Source organism: Vanacampus margaritifer, chromosome 2 (assembly GCF_051991255.1).
Source record: "Vanacampus margaritifer isolate UIUO_Vmar chromosome 2, RoL_Vmar_1.0, whole genome shotgun sequence".
NCBI classification, from domain to species: domain Eukaryota; kingdom Metazoa; phylum Chordata; class Actinopteri; order Syngnathiformes; family Syngnathidae; genus Vanacampus; species Vanacampus margaritifer.
In genome coordinates this window covers 17604664-17619756 of record NC_135433.1, presented here as the reverse complement: position 1 = coordinate 17619756, position 15093 = coordinate 17604664, and the positions used below count along the sequence as shown (strand labels likewise).

The 15093-nt window shown below is 39.9% G+C and overlaps 1 protein-coding gene and 9 non-coding genes across 10 annotated transcripts in view; all 10 read left to right on the top strand.

Annotated features, from left to right (window-relative positions):
* The first annotated feature begins 1831 nt into the window (after positions 1–1831).
* The window catches only part of hs3st2 (heparan sulfate (glucosamine) 3-O-sulfotransferase 2), a 33343-nt gene continuing 20081 nt past the window's right edge, over positions 1832–15093 (top strand). The window contains exon 1 of the mRNA XM_077557936.1: positions 1832–2506. Within this exon, the coding sequence (XP_077414062.1) occupies positions 2037–2506 (470 nt within the window). The 5' untranslated portion in view covers positions 1832–2036. The remainder of the gene's footprint in view (positions 2507–15093) is intronic.
* On the top strand, positions 13081–13172 carry trnar-ucu (transfer RNA arginine (anticodon UCU)). Its single transcript is given in 2 exon segments — positions 13081–13117; positions 13137–13172. It is a non-coding gene; the product is annotated as a tRNA-Arg (tRNA).
* Positions 13451–13542, top strand: trnar-ucu (transfer RNA arginine (anticodon UCU)). The gene is given in 2 exon segments: positions 13451–13487; positions 13507–13542. It is a non-coding gene; the product is annotated as a tRNA-Arg (tRNA).
* trnar-ucu (transfer RNA arginine (anticodon UCU)) lies at positions 13636–13730 on the top strand. The gene is made up of 2 exons: positions 13636–13672; positions 13695–13730. It is a non-coding gene; the product is annotated as a tRNA-Arg (tRNA).
* trnar-ucu (transfer RNA arginine (anticodon UCU)) lies at positions 14000–14091 on the top strand. Its single transcript is given in 2 exon segments — positions 14000–14036; positions 14056–14091. It is a non-coding gene; the product is annotated as a tRNA-Arg (tRNA).
* Positions 14185–14276, top strand: trnar-ucu (transfer RNA arginine (anticodon UCU)). Its single transcript is given in 2 exon segments — positions 14185–14221; positions 14241–14276. It is a non-coding gene; the product is annotated as a tRNA-Arg (tRNA).
* trnar-ucu (transfer RNA arginine (anticodon UCU)) lies at positions 14370–14461 on the top strand. Its single transcript is given in 2 exon segments — positions 14370–14406; positions 14426–14461. It is a non-coding gene; the product is annotated as a tRNA-Arg (tRNA).
* trnar-ucu (transfer RNA arginine (anticodon UCU)) lies at positions 14555–14646 on the top strand. Its single transcript is given in 2 exon segments — positions 14555–14591; positions 14611–14646. It is a non-coding gene; the product is annotated as a tRNA-Arg (tRNA).
* Positions 14740–14831, top strand: trnar-ucu (transfer RNA arginine (anticodon UCU)). Its single transcript is given in 2 exon segments — positions 14740–14776; positions 14796–14831. It is a non-coding gene; the product is annotated as a tRNA-Arg (tRNA).
* On the top strand, positions 14925–15016 carry trnar-ucu (transfer RNA arginine (anticodon UCU)). The gene is given in 2 exon segments: positions 14925–14961; positions 14981–15016. It is a non-coding gene; the product is annotated as a tRNA-Arg (tRNA).

Genomic DNA, 15093 nt, shown 5'->3' with positions numbered 1-15093 from the left:
AGCTTCGACAAGTCCCCCGGCTGTTAATTGTTTTGTGCAGCTCACATGTTTTACTTTAATCTTGACCAACTCCCAAGTGAACATGCTCAGAAATGCTGAAACATGCACACAAATTTAAAATATTTTTAAACATGAAATCTCAGCAGACGTTGACTAAAATAGCTTTGTTTTCCTAAAGAGAAAATCATTTAGTGTAATGTTTCTCAAAGTTTCAATTAGTCACTTCATTATTACGGTACATTTGTAAGCACAGTTCAGTTGTATTTAACTTTGATGTACAGTGCATCTGGAATAAATCGTTGAACTGCATTTTAAATATTTTGATAACATTTTGATTTCATTTGGGTGCAATAAATTTAAATTCTCATCATGCGGAGTTAAATATATCTGTAATTACAAATAATACTAAGCATTGTAACTGTTGGGTCAAAAACAACCCGATTATGGGTCAAAAAAAGGACTGATCCGTTACATGAGTCAATTTGATCCTCATTTTTTTTTTAAACATTATGTATGTATGTATGTATTTATTTACTTACTTGTGTATTTATTTGTACAAAAAAAGTATTGTCAAATTGACCCAAGTATGTTGGTTACTTTTTGACTCAAGATTGGGTTGTTTTTGACCCAATATTAAGAATAATAGCAACACTTTCTAAGAAGAAGAAGTAGAAGAATCATTGTTCCCTGGTCAGAGCAGAGGATGCCAAATTAAGTCATTTTGCATAATATTTTAGACACAGTTTTTACACGGGACGCCCTTCCTGATGCAACACACCCACCCTCGAGACAAAATTATAAATAATTCAAATAACCTTATTTAAAAAAAAAAAAGAAGATGGGTGTGAATCTGCTCAAAAGCCACAGTAACGGTGAGTACGTTAGGAAAATAACCCAGCATTTTCTAGTGTTTAAAGTACGCATTTCATTCTGCTTCGACTATTTTAGCTATCCTTTTTTTTTTTTTTTTTTTTTTTTTTTTTTTTTTTACACATGTAGTTTATCAGTATTTATGACGGTGTATTAGGACCACGTATAAATATATTTTTTCGGGGGCAATATTCAGAGAAAAAAAAAGAGTAAAGTGGCAAATTTGCGAGAATAAAACTCAGAAACGTAGCATAGCTATAGTCTAATGTGAGGATTTGTTGGTGGTTAATGTGACACTGTTCATAAAATGAAAAGGCAGGAGGGAGACGGATTCATTCTAAATCTAAACTTTACTCGTCATACATGGCAGCTAGAGCTACAATACTTCCTGATCCTCTATCAGCTGACTAAACACTAACCAATCAGAAGCTAGCATACTTTAGGTAAATGCAAGTGAATGATGGAGAGCAGCAAATTCGACACATCAACTTAGATACTTGTACAAAAAAAAATGCCAAAATGTGTGAATGTGTAAATAATAATTCTGGAAACATAAATGTACAAGTAGATATTTATTTTAACAAATTAACTTAATACTTGATCCTCAGGCTGTGGACCTTTTCTGAGTTTTTTTCTCGCAAATTGGCCAATTTATAAAGTGCGAGTTTTTTTCTTGGAATATTGCCCTCGCCCTCTATTTATTTTTATTTTTATACATGGCTCTAATACGTCGTCGTAGTATTTCTACTTACAGCGTACTTAAGTTACTTTTGCCACCTCTGCCTATATAACAAAAGCAAAGTGTTTTAGTGTCATTAGTTATATGAAGGACTTCAGATATTGGGAATGCTTGGCTCTGTGAATCTCTCCAATTAGGAGCCATGTGGTGACGTCAGAGTTTTTTTTTAAGTAATCAAAGGTGGGTGATCGAGCGTCACAAGAACCACTTCCAGGTGCACTATGGAGGAAGAAGGTGGACTTTGGTGGACTTCGAGCGTCACGTTTGCCTGGGATTCTTTTTAAGTCGAGCCCGGTCCAATAAGTCTCTCCACTTTACCACACGTTTGCAGCACAGTGAGGAGGAGGAGGATGTTGATGATGAAGAGGAGGTGTCGGAGAACGGGTCCAATGGAGCGCCATGCAGAAACTTGAGCCCACATGGAGACATGGCACAGCGGTTCCTCTCGTCCGCCTTCATGCTGACCGTTTCGCTGTCGTGCACCTACCTGTGCTACACGATCATCTTCGGCCGCACCAGCGTCATCTCGGGCCGGGCGTACGAGGGGAGCCGATGCCCGCCGAGCCCCAACGCGGCCGGGAAGAAACTTCTCGCCCAGTCTGAGCAGTGTGCCCGGCTGCGGGGGGTCCGCGCCGCCGCCGCCGCCGCCGCCGCCCAGCCCGGTATCGCCGGATCTTCTCTTCCTCCTCCCTCCCCTCCGTCTCGCTGGGTGAGGAACTCAAGTATGGCGCAAAGGTACGGGAATAAAAAACTCCCAGGCGTCTTGATAGTGGGAGTGAAGAAAGGAGGAACCAGGGCGGTGCTGGAGTTCATTCGGATCCATCCAGATGTGCGCGCGCTCGGAACCGAGCCACATTTTTTCGACCGCAACTACGACCGAGGACTGGACTGGTACAGGTGGGCCAAATAAAGCCAACTTTTAAGCGTTCAAACAATTTCCCTCATGTTTCATTCATCGTGCATTTGCATATAAGTTCTTACGTACTTGTGTTCTTTTAACGACATACTTAGTGCCGCTTTTGGGAAACCTGGGAAATTGCTAAGGTGTCATTTACAGTCGAATGTTTTTTGTTAAGTCGGTGTATTAATGGAATGCAGACGCATTGGACGTCATATACTCCATGAAAGTCAATTAAAAGGAAAATTGGAATACAATTTGACTATAATAGCATGCACTACAATTGAAAGCGCTTAGCGTCTTGTATGCTGCACATGTTCTACAAAGAAATTGGAGTGCAACTAAGTGTGTTAGAATCAAAAGTAGAATAGTATATTAAATAATAGGAAAACTACACCAAGACAAGCCTAAACCATGCAGTGTGAAAAGCACCAAGGCACAGTGGAATAGTGCTATATTCCATGTAAAAGAGTAATGACATCATCTGTGTATAGTACGGTGAATTTCCCAAAGTTCCACGCCCCTGAAGATGTCAAATTTGCAATGTGTCATTTTGTTCAACTCCAACAGAAATGCTGCAGTTGATAAAATTGGGAAATTGCAGGAGTGCCACTTGAAAATGTGTTTTTGACAAGCCCACATGTGACATCATACCCACAGTCATGTAAAACGTCATTTCATTAACAATTTGCTTTGCATCCTTTTGTTGAAGTCCAACAGCAAGCATTAATGCTGCATTTAAGCAAACTGGGGAATTGGAAATGTACAATGGAATGCTGCTCAGAATTTTTATCAGGATGAACCTGTGAAAGTGAAAAGTCAATAGTTGACTTTTGTCAACATTTTATATACTGTGGGATCTCTAAAATTGGACTTGCCCCACCAGTTAAACAATTTGGATTTTTTTCTACTCCAACAAGCATTAAAGCTGCATTCGAGAACACTGGGGAATTGGAGTTTAGATTGACCCATAGCAAATGTGAAACATTGGTTAATGTCTTTAACAGCTTTATGCACACATTGCACAGTGAAAATGGAGTATTCCTTTTTTTCCCCCTTTTTTTTTTTTTTGTCTTCTGGAGAGCTCAGTATTGTTCATTCGGTAATTTTACCGATTTGACATGTCATGAGTATTCAATTGTGTAACATTGTTGTAAAGATGCATTTGGGAAAACTTGGAAATCTAAATGCACAGGAATAGCGCAAGCCACCCCCATCAACCCAGTCCTCACTTCTTTCTTTGGAATTTTGTCTCAGCTAAAATATCTCTCAGCGTTCAAAACCAGTTTTGAAGGAATTGCACGTTTTTTTTGCAATCACTCGCCGAGCAAGTATACAAGTCCAAATGAAGGACGTCAGGCGAATATGAGTGCACAGACTACAAACGACGACGTTCAAACATTCTGGGCGTCATGTTGCATTATGTTTGATGCTCAAAAGCGTGTGTGCCAGCCAGTCTTCTGAAAAACGCACCACAGTGCAACAAGAACAAGTCAAGTGTTCTGATGTTTATGCAAAATAAATCAAAAGATTTCCATGGCAGCCATCAAGAGTCAAAATGAATCGCTGGGCAAGTAACACGTTTGCGGTTTGACGGCGTCGTCTTTACTCAAATCCGCTTTAATTGACACTTTAATTTCAGACCCTCACGGCGTCTGTGTTTGATGAATGGCTCGTATAATCAATTACCAAAAATGTCACCCATTGATTTTCACTCAACTGCAATTTCTTATTTAAAAAAAAAAAGATTTCATTCTTGACCTCAGGATCAGATGAACTGACACAATGCATATCAATCAGAGAACGATTCACTGCAATCACATTAAGGTTCACTCCAGTTACATACAATACAACTCTCGTCTATAATGACATGGTTGACTGTAATCACGATACCATTCACGCTAAACCACAAAAGTTACTAGGGGTGGGAATCTTTGAATGTCTCACGATTCGATTCCGATTTTTGGGTCTGTGGTTTGATTCAGAATCGATTTTCGATTAAGAATGATTTTTGATTCAAAATGATTTGATTGACAATGATTTTTGCTTAAATCTATAGATGTGCAAGGAATTGTAATGATCTACTCCAGTCTGACTCGCTAATGCTAATTAGCGCGCTACTCGCGGCACTTTTATCACACAAAAGAATGGCTCCACGCTGGAAAAAAAACAACTTTTATTGGAATAACTTGATTGTGACTTTTCCCTTCTACTCTCTAATGTGGCTACAACTTAACAGTGTATTAGACCACGTGGAACCACACTGCCCCTCAGTGGCCAAACCGGGTACAGCATGAACAGCACTCCAAATAAAGGCACATAGACAGAGGCAAGACAGTATAAAATCATTTAAATAAAATCGATTCTGGATCGTACTAAATGTGAATCGCGATTCTTATGAGAAACGATTTTTTGGCACACCCCTAACAGTTACGATATGGTCCGCTCCAATTGTGGTACGATTCACTTGAATCACCATATGATTCAGATCAGTCACAATACAATTAACTGCTATGATGGTTTGATATTATGGTTCACCCCAATTATGATGCAATATAATCAACAACAACAGAATGCACTCAGTCAAAGTCGATACATCCCAATTCTGATTCGATCCACTCCAATGATTTGGTTCAATCCAATTAAAATGTGATGAGTCGTTTCAGCTATGAAACAATGCGATCAATTAAGTCGAGTCAATTCACTGCTATTATGATGCAATGTGTGTTATTCTAATTAATTCGATACAATTCACTAATTTCTCTTGCGTGTTACAATTCATTGCAATCATGATGTGGTTCGCTCCACTTAACAATACAATACAATCATGGTATGGTTCACTGCAATCACAATATGATTCACTACACTAACGATAAAATATGATTCACTCTAATTATGATGAGTCACACCAATTAGGATTCAAATCTGATTCACGTCAGTTATGATAAAGTCCAATCAATTCAAACTACATTACAATTCCCTGCACCTATTTGATGTAATCACTCCAATTACGATATAATAAGAGCACCATGTCTTTGATTACACCTACTTCACCTTTGCTCACCACCCTGGTTAATAATGCACAATCACCGTGAGTGTTATGTGCACTTCTCTTCACTTAAACAAGAACCATCTCACTTTCTGTCCTCATCAAGCTTTTTCTGACGAGTCCCCTGCCAAAGTTCCCTGTCTCCCCCAGCCAATTAAACGCGGTCCTTCTGAGTATTTGTTACCACGGTCTGGGCTCATACAACTTTGAACACTTTTTTTTTCTCAAGGAAGTGCATCTGAATCAAGTGAAATCGATAGAACTGAGAGAGAGAGATGCCCTTTAAAGTCTCTGAGTTGTAGTTTGATCTTTTTAGGGTGGAGGAGGCAAAGGCGTGACCTGAGACGTGGTTCTGCAGCAGACTGAATAACTGGCAAAGGTCCACAAAATAGTGCATGTTGGTCATTCTGACAATTAATGACAATTACATAAATGCCCAGCAAATTCATTTGAAATCATGACCAGTTAGCTACTAGGGATGGGAGGCGGGACGGATATGCATCAATCTACCGTCGTAATTTTCCATGATGTGCCTAAGAATATAGTAAAAAAAAATATATATAATAATAATAATAATAATAATAACAATAACATAATAATAGTAATAATAATAAAGTCAACAAAAATAGCACTCTATAATATTGTACTTAAAAAAAAAAATCCATCCATCCAAACCACTTATCCTCACGGTAATGTCTTAATTTAATATAATGTAAAGAATTAAATTGTTTTTTTTCTTTAATTCAATGGCCATTGTGCTGCTCCTTGCGCGACTTTGCCCTTTTGCGACAGTTCTTTATCATTTTTAGGGTATATTTTGTACTGCATTCTATTTTTTATTTCTGTTTTCTAGAATCTAATTAAAAAATATATATGTTTGTATTTGTAATTCAGTAGGATTTTCTTTTAATCTTCTTCATCCACTCAGGACCAATCGGGACCCTCAACCAAAGCCAGCTCTACCCAGACATGACACAACATGGGATTCGGTATACATGTCTTTCATGAGTAGACCCGCCAAAAAAAAAGTCTCAAGAAACCATGCCCATGAAGCAGTCATTTTTGCCACGAGCATCCTCTGGTCGTTTTTAAAAATTCAGGCCCCAAAGCCAGTTTGACTGAGCAACATGAAATTTGGCAGGACTGTCAAGAAGCTATGCCCAAAAATACACAGGAAGTACAGCATAGTCATTTCTGTTTGGTCGCACTTCCCTTTATTTGTAAGGAAATTCTTCCCCCAAAGACAGACTTCGCAATATGGAATTTGGTCTGTGTAAGTAAACCCTCCAAAAAAGTCTCAACAAGCCACCCATGAAAAGATGCAGGAAGTATGCCATTTTGAATTGAAGGGACCATTTTAGGGTCATTTTGGCCATTTCCTGAATGTTAGGCTGCTAACTAAAACTCGACCAATTGTGATTGTTTGAATTTCATGAGCTTGACTTGGTAATTCCGTTAAGATTTGTTGCGGAGTGTGTTGTTCAGGCCACCAGAGTCTCGTGACGACATGGCCTGATTTGTTTTTCGTGCCGGCTGTTAACGTTCTCGGCGGCCCTCCGTAGGTTTTTACTAAACGTCATTTAACGTTTTTGGCAGTAAAAGAGTTAATGTGACAGCTCTTCAAATGGCTTCAATTCAGTGTCTTATTGTTCAAGGAGGGCAAATGTCAGTCATTTCCCTCCTCACTGCAAAGCGTGAATAATTGTTATTCCAAAGTAAGGGCCTCCAGTTTTAAGAAGGAGCGTTTCAAGGTCAAGTGTGTTATGCCGCTTTATTTTTTTGCTGTAGCAGAACCAGTCTCCTGTTTCTTTGAACTTGCATTTATCACTTTTTATCTGAGCTGAATCTTCCACAGTAGGAAAGTCTTGCATTTGATTCATGACCGGACGTCTGTAGAGCTCTAATTTTAGAGTGATACTTTAATAATGGAGTAGCTCTTGACGTTCTATCTGTCATATCGGGAAAAGGGAAAAGAGAAAAAAGGAAGATGTCTTTTTGTCTTCTCCCCCCACCCCCACCCCCTTTTTTACGAGGTGCAGCAACTGAGACTTTATGAGAATCACTCAAGTTGAAGACATTTTCCCTCCGCGTTCAAGCTTAGCTTTATTCCATTCCCGGTGTGTCAGCTTTTCGGGGCATTTCGGGACAAATGGGGCACGAGAGAACTCCATTTGGACGGCCTGTGTGAGTGTGACATTACTAATGTGACACCTGTGTCTACCTCGTGGACACCTGTGTCTTCAGCAGTTTTTGGTAGTCATGGCCCCACAATTTAAGGAAAGATTCAGGACAAAAAGAAAGCCAATGACATCCCTTTTAAGACCTTGCCCCAGATTTGAGTATTCCGTTGCAGATCTCGAGAGACCGGACAGCCTTGATTTGGGGGCTGCAGGGCTGCATAATGTTTAATGGGCGTCATTATTATTACTTACACAGACAAATAGTTGTTGTCCAGAAAGAGACCAAGGCCATTCTTTCTATTTTGATTAAACACAAAAACAATTTTCCCATTATACCAGTCACTTTTTTTGCACCAGATTGTTCTGCTTTCCAGTTAAGATAGCATTTAGCAGAATTAGGGTTGGAGTGTGTGTGGATGGAGTATGGCAGAGAAACGCAATTACTTGCCATGAAACATTCAAGTCTAAAATCCACAAGGTCGCATTAAAAATTCAGAACCCGAAGAAACTTTCACTTAGCAATGTGACATTTGGAAGGCATGTCGATTGTGTGTGGACCCACCAAAAAAATCTCCAAAAGCCCTGCCTGAAAAGACACAGGAAGTCTGCCATTCTGGTGTGACGCGGCCATTTTATGGCAACTACAAGTGATTGGTACCAAAGTTTAACCACATATCCAAAACAGAACGCTAAATTGGAAAAAAAAAACAATAAAAGACATTGGGCTGAGCATTGCTGCAAGGTTTGAATGCTTGCCATAAAACACAAAACTACATTGACAATTCAATCCCCGAAAACAGTTTAAATAAGCAATATGAAAATTGGTAGACTTGTTTAACTTGAGTGGACCCACCAAAAAAAATCTCAATAAGCCATGGTGGAAAAGACGCAGGAGGTCTGCCATTCTGGTTTAGACTTTTAGCTTCATTTTCAGTGGTCTTTCAATGACCAACTTGTAATGTAGATTGTGAACCATTGCTACCAAATTTGAACCATGTATACGAGACAGATGGCTTACTGTAAAGGAAACATGTTTGTGGACAGTGCATGGCAAAGAAGTTGGATGATTTGCCATTAAAACATGAAAGTGAAATATCAGGTGTGTGATCAGGGTTGTAGAATCCAGATCCAGAAAGTAAAAATCCTGCCACAGATTGGCTTTAGCAGCAGGTGTTTCTACTCAACTGGCAGGTAAACGAGCTAGAAGCACCTGTGGCTAAAGCCAAAATATTTCAAGATTTTTGCTTTCTGGACCTGGATTTCACAACTCTATACGTGATTAAATGAAAAGCTTCCTGGTTGGCCCCTACAGCAGTTTCAGTCCCTCTTTGCAAAGATGAATCCTTGTTTCACTCAATTCTAATGATTTGGTATCATTTACGGCAGCCGCATTTGGACTTGAACTCTCTTCTGATGGGTTTTGTAACTCCTGGCCTTGTTCGCTGTGCTCTCGCTGCATACATGAAGTGAGAAGACTACACCGCACACTTTTAAATTCAAGGCTCAGTGAACTGGCAGCCATTCATTCGGAGTTCATCGATTGTTGACAAGGAGATGAGTCAAAATTGACCTTTCATCCTTTGTGCTGGTCCACAGACTGCCTCCTGAATGTTTTTTTTTTAATTTTATTTTTGCTCTTTGTATATTTCTCTTCAAAACAACATGAATGCCATTCATTGAATGGTACGGCACAGTACTGGCCAAAAGTCTCGGGCCACCATTGTACAGTATTTGATGTTTTAGCAACGCTCTCATGAACGTAAAGTAAATCGAAAAAGTGAGGGCAAAATATGTTCACTGTTTAATTTATAGAGAATAGTATTTGTTGTATTAATTAACCAGTTTTTCCACTGAAGTTGGTTGATTAAAATGTATTTATCAATATTTAATGAAACTTTTTACTCATTTATCCACCCATTGTCTTTTTTTATACCGCTTTTTCTCACTAGGGTCATGGGTGAGATGAATTCCATGCCAGCTGACTTTGAGCAAGAGGTGTGGTACGCTGAAATCTCAGGGCATATTCCGCCAAAAAAAAAAGCATAAATGGGACCATTTCAACAAGTCTATACATATTTGCACCAGAAAGCCATTTGATCTATTATGTGTTGCTACTTTACTGTTGGGATCTGTAATAAGTAATTTTAATTTGCCGTTTTTGGTGTTCCTGTAGCTTGTTCAAATAACAAGAAGTTAAAGAAGTACAGATAGCAGGAAAGCTAATAACACATATTTATTTGTTATTTGCTTAATGGTCGAAAGCATTTGTCTGTGAATATTATTTCAGGTCCAGGTATTATACTGTGGATAAGAAAATGTGTAGTTACAATAGATAACAAGAGATTACAATAGCTAATGTTAGTATTCCCATCATTTTACCTTTGGCATTAGCATTAAGCTAGCAGAGATTTTCATACCATTTCAAATGTGCTTAATTTTTTTTGTTTATATGTGAGCGTGTACAGTTGTAAATCATCTGAGAGGGATAGGTAACATATATTTATTTCATATTTGTCCATGGAGACAATCCCAACATCCACACTCTTATAAATAGGAGTAGCCTACTACTCTTAGTTACAAAAGGGGCTTAGCTTTGTGTATCCCAACACTTTTGTGTACATAGTGTGTGTTCTAATTAGGTAAACAACCACAGTCACCATGTTTCTGTGGTGTGTGTCGCTTGTTATCCCAGTGGGGATGCACACTGTAGCGGTATCACAATAATAGAGAGTCCTGGCTACTTTGAATTAAAAGACATCGGTGTCGTCTTCCTCCATAACAGTGTAGCTGTGTCCCAAAGGGATGCGAATGTGAACCCTGAGACCTCGCGCTTTCCTGGCATGCTGCAGCAGCTAGAAAAATCGTGTAGCGACGCAGCCGCCGGGCGCTCTCGGAGGTCGCTTTTGTAGTGAGCGCTCATTAAGCGAGGGAGCAGCGGGCGCTATGTGTTCCGCTCTTGACCCAAAGTACCTGTGGAAGAACCTTTTCGGAGGCCGCGTGTTGTTGTTTGCTCCTTCTCATTGAGAGTTTCACATTGGTTCACATCACAAAGGGTCAAACTTGGCAGAGGTAAGCAATGTATTCTCTGCTCGTCTATGGCGATAACAATTCTATTATTTGTCCCATGAAGTTGCATTCAGTTATACTAGGATGACCAGACGTCCTCTTTTGGCCGGTACAGTGCTGTTTTTGAGATTTCACCAACCTCATTGTTTTGTCCTGATAATGAATACACAGGTCTCATCCTGGCGTCCCGTTATTTTTGCCATGTGCATGTCAGTTGTCATAGCGATTCATACGATAAACACATTCAAAGTTAATTTAACTGTTAAATCCCTTCATATTTACATCCAAATTCACATTCGAAGTCTATTTCGCATCCAAATCTAGTTTGTAGCAGGCATTAAGTATTGACAGGAACTAGAATTACTTCTGCCTTTTGCCTCTAGGAATCTAAGAATCGGCCGCCACTTGTCGTTGTAACACGCGGTGGCTGAGCAGCCATGGACGGCGCAGCTGGAAAGCGAAAACCACAAAGGAACTGGAAGTCCACAGGCTTACTTTATTAAAAGAAAACAAAAACAGTGGGCTTCTCGGCGGTACCACCCGTCACGATAAGCGTACACATCCACGGCGTCAAATACATTGATGGCTAAAACGAAAAAGTGCTGCATAGGCACAACAGAAACAAGGAGGCGCCACCATGTGGTGCGGTGCCACAATGCGGATTGTTACATCAGTCAGAAAACGCAAGCTAGCGGTGTATTTCCAATTGTACAATGTGTGACTGCCTCAAGGTAAACCGAGTAATATTTACACTTGGGAGAGAGCAAAATAAAGAATTGAAAATAAATAAATAAAAGTCACTCAAGGGTTGAGGAACGAACTCGTCACCTTCAGCTTGGGAGACAACCGATCTACTTCCTGAGCCGTGCAACTCCTGCTTACTGTTAGTATATCGCTCGTGTCATCTGGAATATTTGTAACAAGAGACCAAAAATGATGTATAAGCAAACAGTAAGGAGGGGCATAGCTCAAGTGGTAGTGTGGCAGTGTTTCAAGCTGAAGGTCGTGTGTTCGTTCCTTAACCCTTGAGGGACTTTTATTTTTTCAACTCTTTTACTCTCTTCCAAGTGTAAATATTACTCTAAAACTGAGTATATTTTGTCCCACGCTAAATAGAGTCAAATTTACTCTACATAATTTACTGTGTAGTGTTGCTGAACTGCCAACTAAGATAGCATTTAACATTAGCAATTGCACCACCAACCCATCGGAGCATTAACCTGGCAATAGCCAGATTGATCATTTTGACGCACTCAAGAGAGTTCTCCACAATATCAATCTGGGACTGCTCCACGGTGATTTGCTTGGGAAATCTTGTTCACATTTGTTTTGACCAATCACGGCAATGAATGAAAACGTCGTCTTCGGTCTTGTCTTAGGGGAAAAAAAGCCTGAAGATCTTTACCAGTTATTTAAGCTATTCAACATTCAATAAGGAAACTGAGTAATTCTGCCAGAACAGAAGTAATTGGAGTGTCCATTCGTCCATGTTAGATTAATTTGTTTCCCACGGTGTCAGCGCTTACTGGTTTTGTCACAGCTGCATATCCCGCCTCCAAACACAATGTCGCTCAGTGATTGGTCCGTACCATCAGTTAAATCAACGGGATCGGTATAAGATGTATTCTCAGGAGTTTGTGAACTCACAAATACCGCGAGAATTCAGCTTGCAGAGCAAGGTTCTCGGAGCATATCGAGTCCAAAAATAACAATCAAGTTACGCTAATTGAAGACAAGAGTGAATATGTGGTCTTCAATGTGCCACCCATTCGGTCGGCTACAAATCCTAGTTTGAAACCCTAACCCTAATTTGAAACCCTAGTTTGAAACCCTAGTTTGAAACCCTAGTTTGAAACCCTAACCCTAAACTAAAACCCTAGTTTGAAACCCTAACCCTAGTTTGAAACCCTAGTTTGAAACCCTAACCCTAAACTAAAACCCTAGTTTGAAACCCTAATCCTAATTTGAAACCCTAGTTTGAAACCCTAACCCTAAAGTAAAACCCTAGTTTGAAACCCCAACCCTAATTTGAAATCCTAGTTTGAAACCCCCTTTGTGGTAGTTTATTGTAACATTCCAAAGTCTTTGTCCACAGATTATGTGGCACAAGGACAGCACATTTGAATTATAAATTAGTAAATAAGAAGAAAATCAAAGGTTGTGGGTTTGAGTCCCACAACGGTCAGTTTTTAGTTCAATAGTATTTTAAAAATCAATCCAATTCAGGTACCTTTAGGTTGTGGTAGTTTATTGTAACATTCAAAAGTCAGCATCAGCTGACTCTGTGGCGCAATGGACAGCGTGTTGTACTTCTAAATTAGTTAGCAAGAGGCAATTCAAAGGTTGTGGGTTCGAGTCCCACCAGAGTCGTCTCCTAGTTGAATAAAATTTTAAAAATCATTCCAATTCAGGTACCTTTAGGTTGTGGTAGTTTATTGTAACATTCCAAAGTCAACATCAGCAGGCTCTGTGGCGCAATGGACAGCGCGTTGGACTTCTGAGATAGTAAGTAAGAGGGAATTCAAAGGTTATGGGTTCGAGTCCCAGCACAGTTGGCTTATAGTCGAATCTAATTTTAAACATCAATCCAATTCAGGGACCTTTAGGTTGTGGTAGTTTATTGTAACATTCCAAAGTCAACATCAGCAGGCTCTGTGGCGCAATGGACAGCGCGTTGGACTTCTAAGATAGTTAGTAAGAGGCAATTCAAAGGTTGTGGGTTCGAGTCCCACCAGAGTCGTCTCCTAGTTGAAAAATGTTTTAAAAATCATTCCAATTCAGGTACCTTTAGGTTGTGGTAGTTTATTGTAACATTCCAAAGTCAACATCAGCAGGCTCTGTGGCGCAATGGACAGCGCGTTGGACTTCTAAGATAGTTATAAATAAGAGGGAATTTAAAGGTTGTGGGTTCGAGTCCCACCAGAGTTAGCTTGTAGTTGAATGGAATTTTAAACATCAATCCAATTCAGGTACCTTTAGGTTGTGGTAGTTTATTGTAACATTCTAAAGTCAACATCTGTGGCGCAATGGACAGCACGTTGGACTTCTAAGATACTAAATAAGAGGGAATTCAAAGGTTGTGGGTTCGACTCCCACCAGAGTCGGCTTGTAGTCGAATCTAATTTTAAACATCAATGCAATTCAGGGACCTTTAGGTTGTGGTAGTTTATTGTAACATTCCAAAGACAACATCAGCAGGCTCTGTGGCGCAATGGACAGCGCGTTGGACTTCTAAGATAGTTAGCAAGAGGCAATTCAAAGGTTGTGGGTTCGAGTCCCACCAGAGTCGTCTCCTCTTTGAAGAGAATTGTAAAGATAAATCCAATTCAGGTACCTTTAGGTTGTGGTAGTTTATTGTAACATTCCAAAATCAACATCAGCAGGCTCTGTGGCGCAATGGACAGCGCGTTGGACTTCTAAGATAGTTAGTAAGAGGCAATTCAAAGGTTGTGGGTTCGAGTCCCACCAGAGTCGTCTCCTAGTTGAGCAAAATTTTAAAAATCATTCCAATTCAGGTACCTTTAGGTTGTGGTAGTTTATTGTAACATTCCAAAGTCAACATCAGCAGGCTCTGTGGCGCAATGGACAGCGCATTGGACTTCTAAGATAGTAAATAAGAGGGAATTTAAAGGTTGTGGGTTCGAGTCCCACCAGAGTTGGCTTGTAGTTGAATGGAATTTTAAACATCAATCCAATTCAGGTACCTTTAGGTTGTGGTAGTTTATTGTAACATTCCAAAGTCAACATCAGCTGACTCTGTGGCGCAATGGACAGCGCATTGGACTTCTAAGATAGTTAGCAAGAGGCAATTCAAAGGTTGTGGGTTCGAGTCCCACCAGTGTCGTCACCTCTTTGAATAGAATTTTAAAGATAAATCCAATTCAGGTACCTTTAGGTTGTGGTAGTTTATTGTAACATTCCAAAACCAACATCAGCAGGCTCTATGGCGCAATGGACAGCGCGTTGGACTTCTAAGATAGTTAGTAAGAGGCAATTCAAAGGTTGTGGGTTCGAGTCCCACCAGAGTCGTCTCCTAGTTGAGTAAAATTTTAAAAATCATTCCAATTCAGGTACCTTTAGGTTGTGGTAGTTTATTGTAACATTCCAAAATCAACATCAGCAGGCTCTGTGGCGCAATGGACAGCGCGTTGGACTTCTAAGATAGTTAGTAAGAGGCAATTCAAAGGTTGTGGGTTCGAGTCCCACCAGAGTCGTCTCCTAGTTGAGCAAAATTTTAAAAATCATTCCAATTCAGGTACCTTTAGGTTGTGGTAGTTTATTGTAACATTCC